The 14,304-nt window shown below is 36.3% G+C and overlaps 1 protein-coding gene across 8 annotated transcripts in view; it reads right to left on the bottom strand.

Moving 5' to 3' along the window:
* Positions 1-2,855: 2,855 nt before the first annotated feature.
* marchf8 (membrane-associated ring finger (C3HC4) 8) overlaps positions 2,856-14,304 on the bottom strand; it is a 99,916-nt gene continuing 88,467 nt past the window's right edge. For all 8 annotated transcript variants that reach the window (XM_081350676.1, XM_081350683.1, XM_081350679.1 and 5 more), the window contains 2 exons: positions 10,956-11,091; positions 2,856-5,746 (listed from right to left, as the gene is read on the bottom strand). In XM_081350676.1, coding sequence (XP_081206802.1) covers positions 5,442-5,746; positions 10,956-11,091 — 441 coding nt within the window. In that variant the 3' untranslated portion in view covers positions 2,856-5,441. The remainder of the gene's footprint in view (positions 5,747-10,955; positions 11,092-14,304) is intronic.

Below are 14,304 nucleotides of genomic sequence, written 5' to 3'. Positions count from 1 at the left end.
CACCTCGCTTTTCCAAAAAAAAAAAAAAAAAAAAAAAATATATATATATATATATATATATATATATATATATATATATTTAATAGTTGGTTTCAGAGAGATTTGAAAATTGTTTGTAAAAAAGTTTTTTTTAATTTTTTTTTTAATTTTTTTATCCAAGACAGTATCTTTAGATCTTTATCAGTAGATAGCCTAATCACACCTCCAAAAATATTGATAAGGTTTATTTGGAATAAAAAATAAAAAAAAGTTTTGGTTTACAAAAGAAGGGGGGGGGGCTCTACAATTACAAAATTTTAAGCAGCAAATGATAACTGCACTAATTTAAATATGACATGCAATTCATCTAAATCTAAGTATTTTAACAACAATCCACACAACAGATGGATTTCATTTGGAATTTGGCAGTCTCTTTTGACACCAACTAAACCATTTGATTCCAACTGGACTGTGTTTGAAAAGATACATTTCCATTGTATCATCTAATTGTCTGCATGAGTGCTTGGTCCCCGATGACTGCCAGATTTATCACTGTAACTGTTTTTGTTAACCTTCATTTGAAAGGTGGTCCTTCATGCTCAACATATGAGTTAAATAATAAATGACCTTTAACTGATTTGTTATAGTGCAGCTTTGCATTAGTTATGCTAATGTAGAAGAAGAAGATTGGACAAAAATGTGACATTTGAGCATTGAGCATCATATACCATCATATATGCATCATATATGTTCATATACCAGTAATTAAAAGTATAGTGCTGATATAGCGCTGTTTCCAAATGTTGGCAGGCTCATTTTGAATTGCAGATGATTCTGTGAAGACACTGAGGACACCAGAAAGGACACACACCCCTGCTATGACCTTGAGAGTTGCCGTTTCTGCTGTGTCCTCGTGAGCTGAGGTCAAACGCATCAATTAGAGAAGTACAACGCATGACAGCATGTGCTTCTGACGAAAGCGTCCTCCACAGTTTACATGAAGATAGATAAAAAATATTAATGGTTTATTGCCTTCATATCTTGTAACACGTAACACAATCAATCAAATGTGTATTGAAGCCACTGTCCTGATAATATATTTTGTGTTCTAGTGGTTATTCCCATTTTGACCATTCTTTCTCAAAAGAATAGATCTTAAAGTAACCATGATATATATATATATATATATATATATATATATATATATATATATATATATATATATATATATTTTTTTTTTTTTTTTATGGAATATTGCAGTATTTATTATAAATGATATATCCATGCATGTTTTTTTTTTTTTTTTTTTTTATTCATGTGCCTCTGTAATCTTTAATCAAAATAATTTCCCCTCCTTCATGCAATGACATCTCTTCTCTTCTCTGATGAGGTGTGACAACCTGTCACTCACATGACATCACAGCAAAAGCAAACCACAATCATTCAATCAGTTCCCGATGGACACAATCAAATCCCACCCTACATTTTTTCTTGTTTGAGAAGCCGTTTCATGTCGACTTCAATCTTTAGAGACTAACCTGATACAATAAAGGTACACAAAAAATATTCACTCCAACATTCAAGTGTTTGAAATGCATATAAAAAATCTCCATCGATTTGGAATACAGAGTTTTAACCAAACTAACAAGCTAATAAACTTATCAGTAATACATAAATTTAACATGTAAGAAGCAGGTAAGATTTTATTAATAGTACTAATAAACTGAATGTGTTTCATATACACAGTAACCAGGTTTATATTTATGATCAACAATATTTCATTCAATCACATACATTTTATCTAATTTAATATGGCTTGTTCCACAGCTAACAATTCCTACTGATTTTTTTTCACAATACTTTTTTTCACTCTTTTGAATAAATTCATTTTGAAAATATGATTATTTAAATAAAATCAAAAAGATATATAGTTAATAAAGCATGCCATTTTTTGAGTGCAGAATGTATGACTGACAAATATGCATCACATAAATAGTTTACTAGGTTGTTAAAAACGTGTAATATAAATAGGTGCAAATATGATATGCAATTCAGAAATAGGCATACATATTTTATTTTGAGTGTATAATAATGATATTTGAGTCCAGATGCTTTTAGATCAATGCTGGAGAGGTTGGATGTAAAAGTTAGTTTTCAGTGGCCATTTTATGAATTGAATTTTATTTTCTTCATGTGCACGGTAAGGCACATTATGTTTATATGGACATTTCACACTAAACTTTATTTGAAAATGACTTAGTCATTGTGTATGTGACTTAAATTTACGGTTTCCGGTGTCCTGTCAAAGGGGGAGCTAAAGACAAAGACATGGAGCTAATAGGATTATATATGTAAGCTGATTGAACCATATGACTCCTGGGCTTATATCCACTCAATAAGTTCTGTTTCTTTCTGTACATGACTCATGCACAGTGAAATAATTGAATGCTTCATATTCATTTTCTTAAATTGCTGGTTAAAAAACAAGACTTTGGCCCTGTTATGACAATTAACTTAAATTAAAGGTGCATTGCGCAACATTTCATGTTAAAAATACCCGTTTTTCTAACCCATACATGCTTGAACAATTGCCTGATGGGCTGAATGAGCCCTTCTCTGATCACTGCGATTGCCTCTATAATCCTGTACAGTAAAATAAATAAGAGGGATTCGGGTCGGAATTTGAGACTGGGCCTATTAAATTGACTATATTGCAGTTTCGCTTGTCGCCAGAGGGGGCATAGTTCTGCAAAAACTCAGAGACTTGCGCAATGCACCTTTAACATTAGCAAAATTAGGTAAGAACTTGAGATCTCACAGCAGAGAAAACAAAACTCTCGAGTCAGTGACAAATAAACTGTAGTTCGACAATGGCTAATTTAAGATTTCTTTTATTGCTCCACTCAGTCTCCCTTAAAAACACAGCACAAATGTAGTCACTCATATCTCAGCGAAGGAACTAAAATCATCCGGATAAAGGTGGTAATACTGAGGAGAAAAAAGAGAAACATACATAAAATACAAAACTATACATAGCCTTTTCAGTTTCACAAAACCAGTATTTTTCCACTGAGAAAGACACTAAGTGAAATTGATCAAATCCACTGATGTTATCTATTTGACACAGTGTTTATAAAAGGCCTTGACGACACATATAAATGACCAACTGAGAATTTCATTGACTTTTCCTATGGGAAATAATTTAACATATCCAGGCAGTTTTCAGACCTTTAATCACTGTTATTACAGTCATTAAAAAAAAAAAAAAAAAAAAAAAAACACATCTTATACAACACAAGGCTGGTGAAAAATTCTACATTTCCTTTATTTGGTTGACTTTTTTTTTTTTTTTTTTAATCCTCAAATGCTTAAAGAAACTATTTACTACTAGAGAAAAATTACAAGGAGATGCAAGAAACAGTCGTGTTTTTCATGTTCAAGCCAATTCAGTAGTAATGCACTGCAGTTTGATGCACTGAAAACTTCTATGATGATGAACCATGAAACAAAACGAAAAATGATTGCGCTTTAAAACACGTCCATCAAAATATGATGCAGTGCAATGCTAAAAAGAGATTTTGGTGATCTATTAAGGTGTTTCCACCACTAGCTAGTAAAAGGAGCCAGCTCCCATTGTTTTACAAATGTCCTATCAAAGAAACAAAACTTGTTTTCACTGAATCTTGAGAAAATGTGAAATATCTCTGCAGCTATGGGGATTTAATTCGAGATGGTAAGGATTTACACGAGGCCTGGCAAACCAGTTAAGTGCCGAGCCCAACGACAGTAGTTTAATTCCATGTATTTTCACATATCTCCAACAAAATGAGAGCTGACAGGGTTGCATTAATTCATTGTTGTAGTGCATATGTGACATTAAGCTTGGTCGCACACAGACAGACCCAACTTAAGAAGATGAGCTTCACAAAAAGATAGACTTGATCAGGAATACAAAAGCTATGCAATTAGCACTGTGAACATTGAGCATATTTTATTGGTCAAACGGCACAAAGCCAGTCCAAAAAAATGTGAATGTGCATTGTCTGTGCAGTAGCTCTAGATGGCAGAAGTATCCTATACCTTGTGAACATATAAGATCATGAAATTATTCATTCCCAATAGAGTTTCTAAGAAGCACATCCCATGTACATGATCACTGCCAGGGAAGTCAATCAAAGTCGTGTGTTCAGGTCGCTAAAAAAAGCGTTATGTTAGAATGAAGGCCAAAACTAACATGGCTATTTTCCAACATTTAAAGCCATTGAAAAGCTATACAATTTTCAGAATAAATATAACCTGAAATTACACCTATGGGAAATTTGCTATGATTGTTTTTAAAACCAAAACGAGCAGAAGGTTTTAATAGTCCTGCTAAGTGGTTCATGTCATCATTGCTAAAACACCATTTCTGTTATTCAAGTTATAGTTAAAAATAAACTCCGAAGAAGTGCAGGAATGCCAGAAGCGGGCAGATCTTTGAGAATCCATCTCGTGAAAGAAAAGAGAAATCGGAAAACTTGGATTTATTTAACTTCCAAGTTTCCCGCCGGTCAAATTCCTAATGAAGGTACATCTATTTCATGATTCAAGATGCTACAATGGAGAAATTTGAATTCTTTACATTCGCAACATACACTTTAAGGCCTGATTTACTAAAGTCTTTCACTAATGTACTCAAGTCTTCAGCAAATGCAAAAAACAGCAGCATAGCCAGTGACTAGTCACCGTATGGTATCATTTCTGCACATGCTAAGAACCGTAGCATCGCGCTTTAGTAAATCCAGCCCTTGATCGGATAAATATCGTAATTAGATGATCCAGGTTATTTAGTTATCAGCTGATATAAAATAAAGCCTATGTCGCGTCAATTTCACAATGACTAAATTCAGAATGTTGAAATGGTTTTCTAAAGAAGATACATAACAGTACATAAATGTTCCCTCATTGCTCCTTCATATTCCTTTTTTTGTTCCATCCGAGGGGGTCTGTGGAGATACAAATGCACCTATAAAATGTGAGATGTCGCCCACAAAACTTCAAGTTTGTTTTAATGTCTTATCCAGATAGAAAGTAACTGAATATATTATTAAAACAGGGGTCTTTAGGACAGGGAAATAAAAAGTGCTCATATGCATCGACTCCATCAGAACCAGCGGAGACACGTCCACACATACACAGCTCGAACGGTGGATTTCAACTCTTGTACGACAGCAGTACAATGGCAGTGGTTGGAATGATCCGAGATCTAGCGCACACTGATTCATTATGGTTAGCCAACAACTTACAGGAACAGATCGGACGAACGAACGAACGAAGAGAAAATAACATCTAAACGACAAAACAAGTCCAGTCTCAGTCCTCTTGCCCAGTGCTGTGTGGAATCCACGTGTCCCGGAGCATGCGACGCCCCAGCCGGTCCTCTAGGGGGGGTTGGGGAGGGTATATGTGGGGGCCAAGAGCGATCACACGTGCAGGATCTCCATACTGTAGTCCTCTGTCTCTGTGTACTGGGAAGAGTTTGTGTCCGACTGCGCCGGCCCGAGCGCCTCTTTATTCTCCAAGTTGGGCTCCAGAAGAGAGGGCTTATCAAAAACGTTCTTTTTACAGGTCTCTGGGCGGTTCTGCACATATATTACTCTGTTGTAGGCCTTGAGTCTCTTCCACAACTGGATGTAGACCTTGCATTGCACGTACATGAACACCAGTCCGCCAGTGAAGCCTATGGCCACCACCACCAGCTTGGTCCAAAAAGGCCATTCCAACAGTCCTGTACGATAAACGAAAGGGAGTAAATCGCTGTAAGTACTGTATGTCACACACACATTACAATGCTTATTTTCCATTGTGACATGAATATCTGTTTACATTACAAGGATCAAACATAAGGGTCAATGACAAATAAGAGGGTCCAAAGAAGGCCTTTTTTTTATTTAAAGGGATAGTTCACTTTGAAATTTAATTTTGGTATGTTTTAGCTGACCTCAAGGGCATCCAAGATGTAGGTGTCTTTTTTTCCGCAGTAGTTTCAATTTTGATATTTTTAGGTCAAACCGTTCTTGTCTGTCAGTCATATAATGCAGGTCTATGGTCACTGTCTCAAAGAGCATGCACAGAGTCCAAATTAAAACAATTCCCCGTCGTCCAAATTAAACAATTCCCCATCGCAAGTACACATTGATGGCCTAAGACACGAAACGAGCGGTTTGTGTGAGAAAACGAACAGTATTTATATCGTTGTTACCTCTTGAACACAGCCGTGTCCAAGTGATCTGAGGGCGCGGGCGGGTATAGATATATATACACTAGATGTCGCCTTGGCTATGGTTTCGTTACAATGAACTGCAGTAGCCAAGGCGACATCTAGTGTATATATCTATACCCGCCCGCGCCCTCAGATCACTTGGACGTGGTTGTGTTCAAGAGGTAACAACGATATAAATACTGTTCGTTTTCTCACACAAACCGCTCGTTTCATGTCTTAGGCCATCAATGTGTACTTACGATGGGGAACACCTACATCTTGGATGCCCTTGAGGTAAGCTAAAACATACCAAAATTTAATTTCAAAGTGAACTATCCCTTTAAGTTCTTAGAAATGTGAACTTTATGTGCTTGTCATGTTGATTTCATGTGATTTTAAAAAGCTTATGTTTTAATAATTAAAATAAATTTGTTGTATCTGTCAAGTAAAAATAAAAAATTTATATAATACTATGAATAAATAAAAACACATAAAAATTAAATAAGTTTAAAATAAATGCAGAAAAAAGTAATACAAAAACAAATTCAGGAATACATTACATTTTATTTTTAGTATCTATCCATCCATCAATCCATCTATATAATACATTTGAATGTTTACATCTCATACCTTATTTTTAATATGTTTCCAATATTAAAGTATATATTTACAAATATTATGAATTAATCAAATATCATTCAGTTTTTTGTCATTAAGAGCCACACCATATTTTTTAAAAACTTGCCTTGTCATAAAAATAAAAAAAATCATATTATAGGATATTTTAAGGAACTTGCTGACCGTGACATTATTTCAGGAGGTTCCATCTTGATATTTCCCCCCCAAAATGTTAACATTTAAAAATGTTTTAAAACAATCCCCATCATAGAAGAGGTGTCCAGGTGGTTGTATGAATAAATTGCATTTTTAATGTATTTCTGAATAAAATAAAAAATAAAAAAAAAGATCCTCATGTCATTGACCCATATGCAGCAATCCTAACGCAAGATTGCAGTAATACATTTCCCTACAGCAATATTGTATAAACTATGTGTATATGAAGTGATTCTGGATTACAACACAAAATCTAAAATATGCGTCAAGCACAACACTGGGGCAAACACAGGAGCAGGGATGCAAAGACAGGCGACTGGAGTCCTGATATCCCACCCAAGCTTCTAAAGAGCCAGAAATGGACACAGGGCTATGATTCAGAATGCAAATACAGCATTTTCACCCTTGACCATTTTACCAAAATCATTAGAAATGTCTGAGAAAGTGAGATCAGGAGCAAAGACATTTCAGGTGTTTCTCAGTCTACCTTCAGTGGAAATAAATTCCGCCAACCTTTGAGTTGTTTACAGTTGCTTTCCTCTCTGGAATTAAGCGTTTGGAAATGTCAGGAAAGATCAAGTGTGAGGGAATTGCCATGTGCTACAGTACATCTCTAAATGCTACGGTCTGTTCAAGCACAAGGCCTTGGACAAGGAATACTGTACTACTTTCGGAGGCTCCGTAAGTCAGGCTTGGGTGCAGCTTTAGTCCACCTAACATGTTTATCAAAGGCAAAGGGGAAAAAAATTTGGTTAGTGACGCACTTACGGGACAGTCTTTAGCATTTTTGCAAACCTGCTTGATATTCTATTGATAGAAGTGGCCTTTTCAAAATCAATACCTTGTGTATTACAATACACCTAATTATATATAAAGGACCGGTTTGATTGGTCCATCTCATTCATTACACTGACAACTACACATTTGCCTTTGCAATATCAGAGGAGAGCAGATCGATACAGATTTATGTCAGTTTCGAATTCGATGAAAACACGCCACAGTCCATTCAAATGCAGCGCTCGCCTCTTTGTTCCACGCATTACCTCCATAGTCATGTACAATTGCTTTCTATTTAATTTCTTTGTGCCTGAATATATCCAGAAAATAGATTTAAGAAAAAAAGAGGACAGGCTGTGATAAGTGGCCATCAAGCCTGAAATTGCCTTTGTCCAGCATATTTGCAACTGACAGTATGGGGCAGCCGTGCACACTGCGTTCGGAGCGCGTTCTCGCTGTGAAGCATTATTGCCTTCATTCAGGCCGCGACTAGCATTCATGCTAGAGATGGCTGATGTAGAGGGAGAGAGAAACCTTCAAAAGAAATAATTACAGTTAGAGGAAAGAGTTAGGAGGAAAGAATGGTAAATGTAAAAGCGTTTACCTGGTATTCTCCCCGCTGCATGGTTAAAAAGAGTTTGTTACTATTTCACTATTGGCAAAAGTTGAAGCCACTGATAGGGGGAGGAGGGTCAGGGGTGCAGGCGGGTAGGAATCGTATCTTAAGATAACTGCTGGTTACGAATGGCAAAAGAGATGAGGAATGACACGTGGAAACATTCAGGTGTGTGCATGCACTGCCTCTTGACTCTGCTCAAGCCTTACCATGCATGATGAAGGAAAGTCAATGGTGTAACCATGGTAACAGTGATCAAAGATCTCCCTTTGAAGCTACAGTTCTTGTACAATGAGGCGCGTGTGAATGGGCTCTTAATGTTAGGAGCAAATCAGTAAAGTGCCTGCTGTCAGACACCCATCAGCGTACGGGTCGAGGTCAGTGTCAAAACTCACCCAGAGTGCGGTAAAAGGATTGGCGTGTTCTAGTCAAGCACACACTTGCATTACAGCTCAAATCCAATATGGAAAGAAAATCCATTGCCGTCACATTCTCTGAAGACTTCCGGTCCCTGCGCTCCACAGCTCCCTAATGGTATCGATTCAGTGGAGTTTGAGAGATGACCTGGGAGTAAATCTACTCTATTATTATTGTACTAGTCTCCCATGTAGCTTAAGGCCAGTTCGCATCAAGAATGACAATTAGAAATATAAAGTTTTAACAATCATTCTAATTCTATGAGAATATGTAAGTCCAGCCACAACTAGAGAGAAACAATATCTGTAATCAATTTCAGAAAGTTTTTTTTTCCAGTTGGAGAATGATAAAAACATTGACAGTCAAACTTTAAAGATCTGCATTTTATAAAATACGTGCGGCAATTATGTTGTTTGCCACTTGAAATGCTTGAGAACATTATTACCCGTTGGTGTGAAAGCTAATACAGTTATCTCATTACAGTTATCTTTATAATTGAACAACGACCCCCATCAGCAGCATTTCGGCTGATTGAACATATTGACTGGCTGTTCAGGTTTTGTTTCGGTTTTAAATATCCGCAGTCCTAGCTCTTCTGATTTCTCTTTTAGAATGCAGATTATGGACTACTGCCATCTGCTGGTACGAAGAGTCTTTTCCTCTCACGCCGTCGCAAAACATACATGCTAGTTGCTCATTGGCTGTAGTCTTTGCAATGTGTTCAAGCGCAACTTTTTGGCTCAAACGCAGGAGACACCACAGTCACTTTTAATCACCGATACATCTTTGATGTCGGTTTGGTGTCTGGTCCTTTAGCAGCAGTTAAATCTGAGACTGTATCAAAATAAAAGACGAATGTAGAAAACAAAGCAGATTATAATTTTTTACCCGCTACTAAAATAATATACACTGTATTAGAACTTCTGAAGAAGTGCGTTTTTTATTATGTAGGTATAGAGTATAAAATTCTACCTGAACAAACTACATCTACCATGTTGGCTTTGTCCTTTGACCCTTACCGTATGTTCTTTAACCTACGATGTAAAACCAGTTTTGTTAAACAAGTACACTATTACTACAAAAGAACAACTTTCTTGGTACGTTTAGCACTTAAACTTGAAAAAAAATGTATGCTTTTGATTTTTTACCTTTATTTGTGACTTTTCTGTGGTCTAATTGGATAGTAAAGTGTACATTATCCGTGTATTGTTCACCAACAGCATATTTAGATGTATTTAATGTATTGCTCTTAGAATACTATAGAGTGGGGAAGTATAAATCGGAAGTTTCGTAAAATCAGCCAATCAGATTAGAGTTTTCCAGTTGTGTGTCTGAGGGTACGCTTACATGACATCAATGTACTAAAAACAGAAAAGTTTTTCCTTTGCATTTTTCGCATACAGACGACAACGTTGTCAAAACGTACGTGAAAACGATTAAAAGCATTGTATTATGCCGCCAGGCCAGTAGTTGGCGATGTCACTTTGTAAAGAAACACTACACACCTATGGACAATGTAATACGCATGCGAATGCCGCCACCGTTTTCACAAATTCAGGTGAATAACAACGGTATCATTTTGCAAAAACTTGCACTTTGAAACCCGTTTTCAAAAGTTTGCGTTTTCAGGCCCCCAAAACGCTGTTGTCGTGTAAATGAACGGCCAAAACGCATAAAAAGTTTTCCATTTTTAGTTGAAAACTGTGTCATGTAAACAGCCCCTTATATGTATTAGACGATCAGTAAAAGAACTGTGCTCTAGCTGTAAATGTGCCATCTGAGAATGAGACTATGAGCGCACCAGCTCACACATAATTAAAACGAGACACCCATATAAAGTTACCCGTATCTCAAAGAACGGATAAACCATCTGCATATAGGTAATGAATACATCAAGATATGCATCACTGAGTACAAGATGTAGCTGTCAGTCAGAGGAATGTGATTGTTCAATAAGCAACAGAACAATCCGGGGGGAGCGTAAGGACAGCTGTATGGTACGGAGGGGGGGAAGCAGGCAGACGGTGCTGGATGAGGAAGTGGGAGGTACAGTAGTATTTAATTGGCTGGTGAAGGGTGGGCGTGGCTAACCTAGTTTGATCTCCTCTGCCGTGCGGTCAATGAGGACGTAGAGCGACCAGACGACACATGTGATGGCGATGACGTGAAAAGTGACCGAGCACATGATCTTCCTCCTCTCGCTGGCGGTCATCTGAAGCTTCTCCCACTGCAGACAGACATATTAAAAACACATTTAATCTTTAATTGTTGTTGTAAAAGAAGGACTTTGATGACTATAACCAATATAATAGTCTATATTCTTCAGAGTGCAGCACAAACAAAATCGGTGACCAGGCCTTTCTGCTCAGTAAATATTTCATGAGTGTTAGTGAGAGTGATCTCTGGTCTCTATGCCAAGCTATGAGCCAGAATCCATTTCAAATTTCCACATTTATCACAATATTAACAAAGAATAATCAATTCATTTTGTGTTTATTTAAACTGTAGTACACATTTAATCCAATTAAAAAGCCAAATATACTACACAGTTAGGGGCTGCATGCTAAATCATATTTTAAAAGTGATCACGATTTCTGCTTCTCTCAATTAAACATAATTGTCTGCGATATTTGCCTGCTGGTTATTTATCCTGTTTCAATTTGATTTGACATTTGTGATATCTTGTATTTTTAACAAGCCTGGTTGCCAAATGTCAAGTGTTTAAATCCTCCAAACAGAGCTTTACTCTTAAGTGGATAGATTTTCTGTCCAGTGCTTTACTTTATCTTCCCAACCTGGCAGCCATGTGCACGCATTCTCTCTGCTGATAACCTTAAAACACCGGAAAACATGCATTTTGTTTGTTTGGAGATCTCTGTGAAATTTTAGTGATCACTGTAATATTTTGATCAATAGTGGAAGACGTGTAATACAGCCAGTCTGATTCCTTTCACACGGCCGTTTGTGCTGTTTGCTGTGACTAAATCTGTGAGCAAACCTCAGCGATGAACTGTAATAACTGTAGTAATAACCTAAATCTTGACTGTATTGTTTGTGATTGCTGAAAAAAATACATCTGTGCCACAGAATAAATTCATTTTGTTGTTGTTTTTAATAGAAAAATGTTAATAACATACTTTGGAATTGCTGAAGTCCTAATTAGGAATTTTACTGGTTTAGCTTTTGACAGAAACTAATGCTTGTACCAGTTTATATAATTTAAAGAGTATGTCATTTATATGATAAATATAATCAGGAAACTACATAAGGTAAAATAAACCATGCAAGTGTATGTTCTCTTGATTTGTGCTTATCTGAAAGTACAATAATTCTGATGAAATGTAAAAATGGAACTATTAGTTTAACCAGTTTAAGTTTAGCCCTATACACATATTACACGATTAAAAGCCTGTTAAAAGGGTCATGTTGAAATCTCACCCTCATGTTGAAATCTATGAAAGAAAACTATCAATCTATGTCAGAAGAAAGGAAGAAAGGAAGTCTTGGAACGACATGAGGGCGAAAAAATGTCTATCCCTAATTAATGTGTTAATGTGGCTATTTTAGGTGTATAAACTCAAGCATATCACCATTCAATCTTTAGACAAACATTTTCAGCAGAATGGGAAGTGCTACTAGCTCAGTGACTGTCATTGAAATGATTTACTGGTGTGAAAAAACATGACAAACCCAGACTTCGACTGTGACCCTCCCTGATGCTCTTGCAACTGAATGGGAGTGAACAACCGCAAACTTATTTCAATATCTAGTGGAAAAACTTTCTAGAAACCTGGAAACTATTATAACAGCAAAGGAAGGACAAACTCCCTTGTAACATCTATGGTTTTGAAATGAAACGCTTTCAAGCTCATATGGATGTGGTGCTTTGCTGTGCACACACTTTTGGCCATGTTATAGTCAATGGCAAATGATTATATAAGCTTGTCAGTTTTTGTATGGTTATATAAGCATGTCAGTTTTTGTTTACACAGCCATAAAACATTTCATAAAATGATGTTATAAAACAGGAGACTCTATTAAAAGAGCAGACAGCATATTTACAATGTTGACATACGGTACCTTGGAGTTTTTCAAACAGAGAACGGATGGAATGTTCAACATTTCTTATTTCGTCTATGTTAAAACTAAGCTATTTCAGTTTTGAAAAATGTATCACATGAGGACCCAATAATAGGTTCTGAAAAAAAAAAAAAAAACTAAATGGGACATGAGCAACGATTTAACCAAGTACTGAGGATTAAGTTGGACCAAAAGTACTTATTTAACAATCAACCATTGTAAAAGCCCCACATCAGTAAATGAATAATCTGAATACTTGGGGGATGTTTCTCCCTCAGTATCTATGGTTGTGATCATTCACATTTAATTCTAGTTGAGATTTCTTCTGGAAGAATGCTGACGTTGACATCCTGTGTTCATTTGTCAACAATAACACCTGCCAACATAACCACATTCATAATCTATTCAACAGAACAACGGCTCAAATGTCAATTGACAGTCAGTGATAAAAAACAAACAGTGAAATTAATCCAACCAGCAGAGTGTGCTGGTTAATGTTCAGCTGGGTTTGCGTCTTCAAGAGGTCTCTTGAAGACACCTGGGAATCTCTCTCTCTCTCTCTCTCTCTCGTATGTCTGCTTAAGCACAATCTCTATGGTGACACAAAGGCTGTCCTACAGAGGTCCTATTTTAAGCCCCATTTGAGACACACAGCATCAGAAATTTAATTAAAAGAGGAAGCAGTGGACAAAGACTGAACACTGAAGTGGCTGTGTTTCATACTGAAAAAGTTCATGACACTCAAAAACAATTCAATATAACAAATAATTATAAAAAACCCTGCAGGCTTCATGGACTAACTTGTTTTCAATCATCTCAAAAGGACAGGTTGTTTCTCATCTACACTGATCAGCTATTGTATCTGCATATACAATAACGCAAAGCAGAGTACCCTTAAAATACCTTAGTTCAATTATTGTTGCTTGATTGCCTCCCAGTACATGTACAGTGTTTTAATTGTGTCAAATGTTGCAGCCCAGTTCCCCTAGACCTAATAGGGTTTGTAACACCCGTGTTAAAAATTAAAGTCACTAACAGCCTCTTGTAGCTCATTACTTCATTATACATGGCCTTGAGTGGTGTTACTGTTTTTATGCAACAATGTGATCATAGATAACACTTTTAATACCCAGAATGATACTCAAGCACCTATATTAGCCTAACTTCAGGCTATTTAAAATTGACAAGCAGCAACAGTATCATTCATAGAGTGACACAGTGACTGCAGTTTCCAAATTATTTTTGTTCCAATCATATTCTCCAAAGGAATTCAACTGGATTTTTCAAGAGAGTTTAGTCTATCTAATATATATATATATTAATGAATAATCTGCGAAAAATATATATATATATATATATA

Source organism: Scardinius erythrophthalmus (genome assembly GCF_964197995.2).
Source record: "Scardinius erythrophthalmus genome assembly, chromosome: 21".
In the NCBI taxonomy this organism is placed as follows: Eukaryota; Metazoa; Chordata; class Actinopteri; order Cypriniformes; family Leuciscidae; genus Scardinius; species Scardinius erythrophthalmus.
This window is presented reverse-complemented; position numbering and strand designations above follow the sequence as displayed.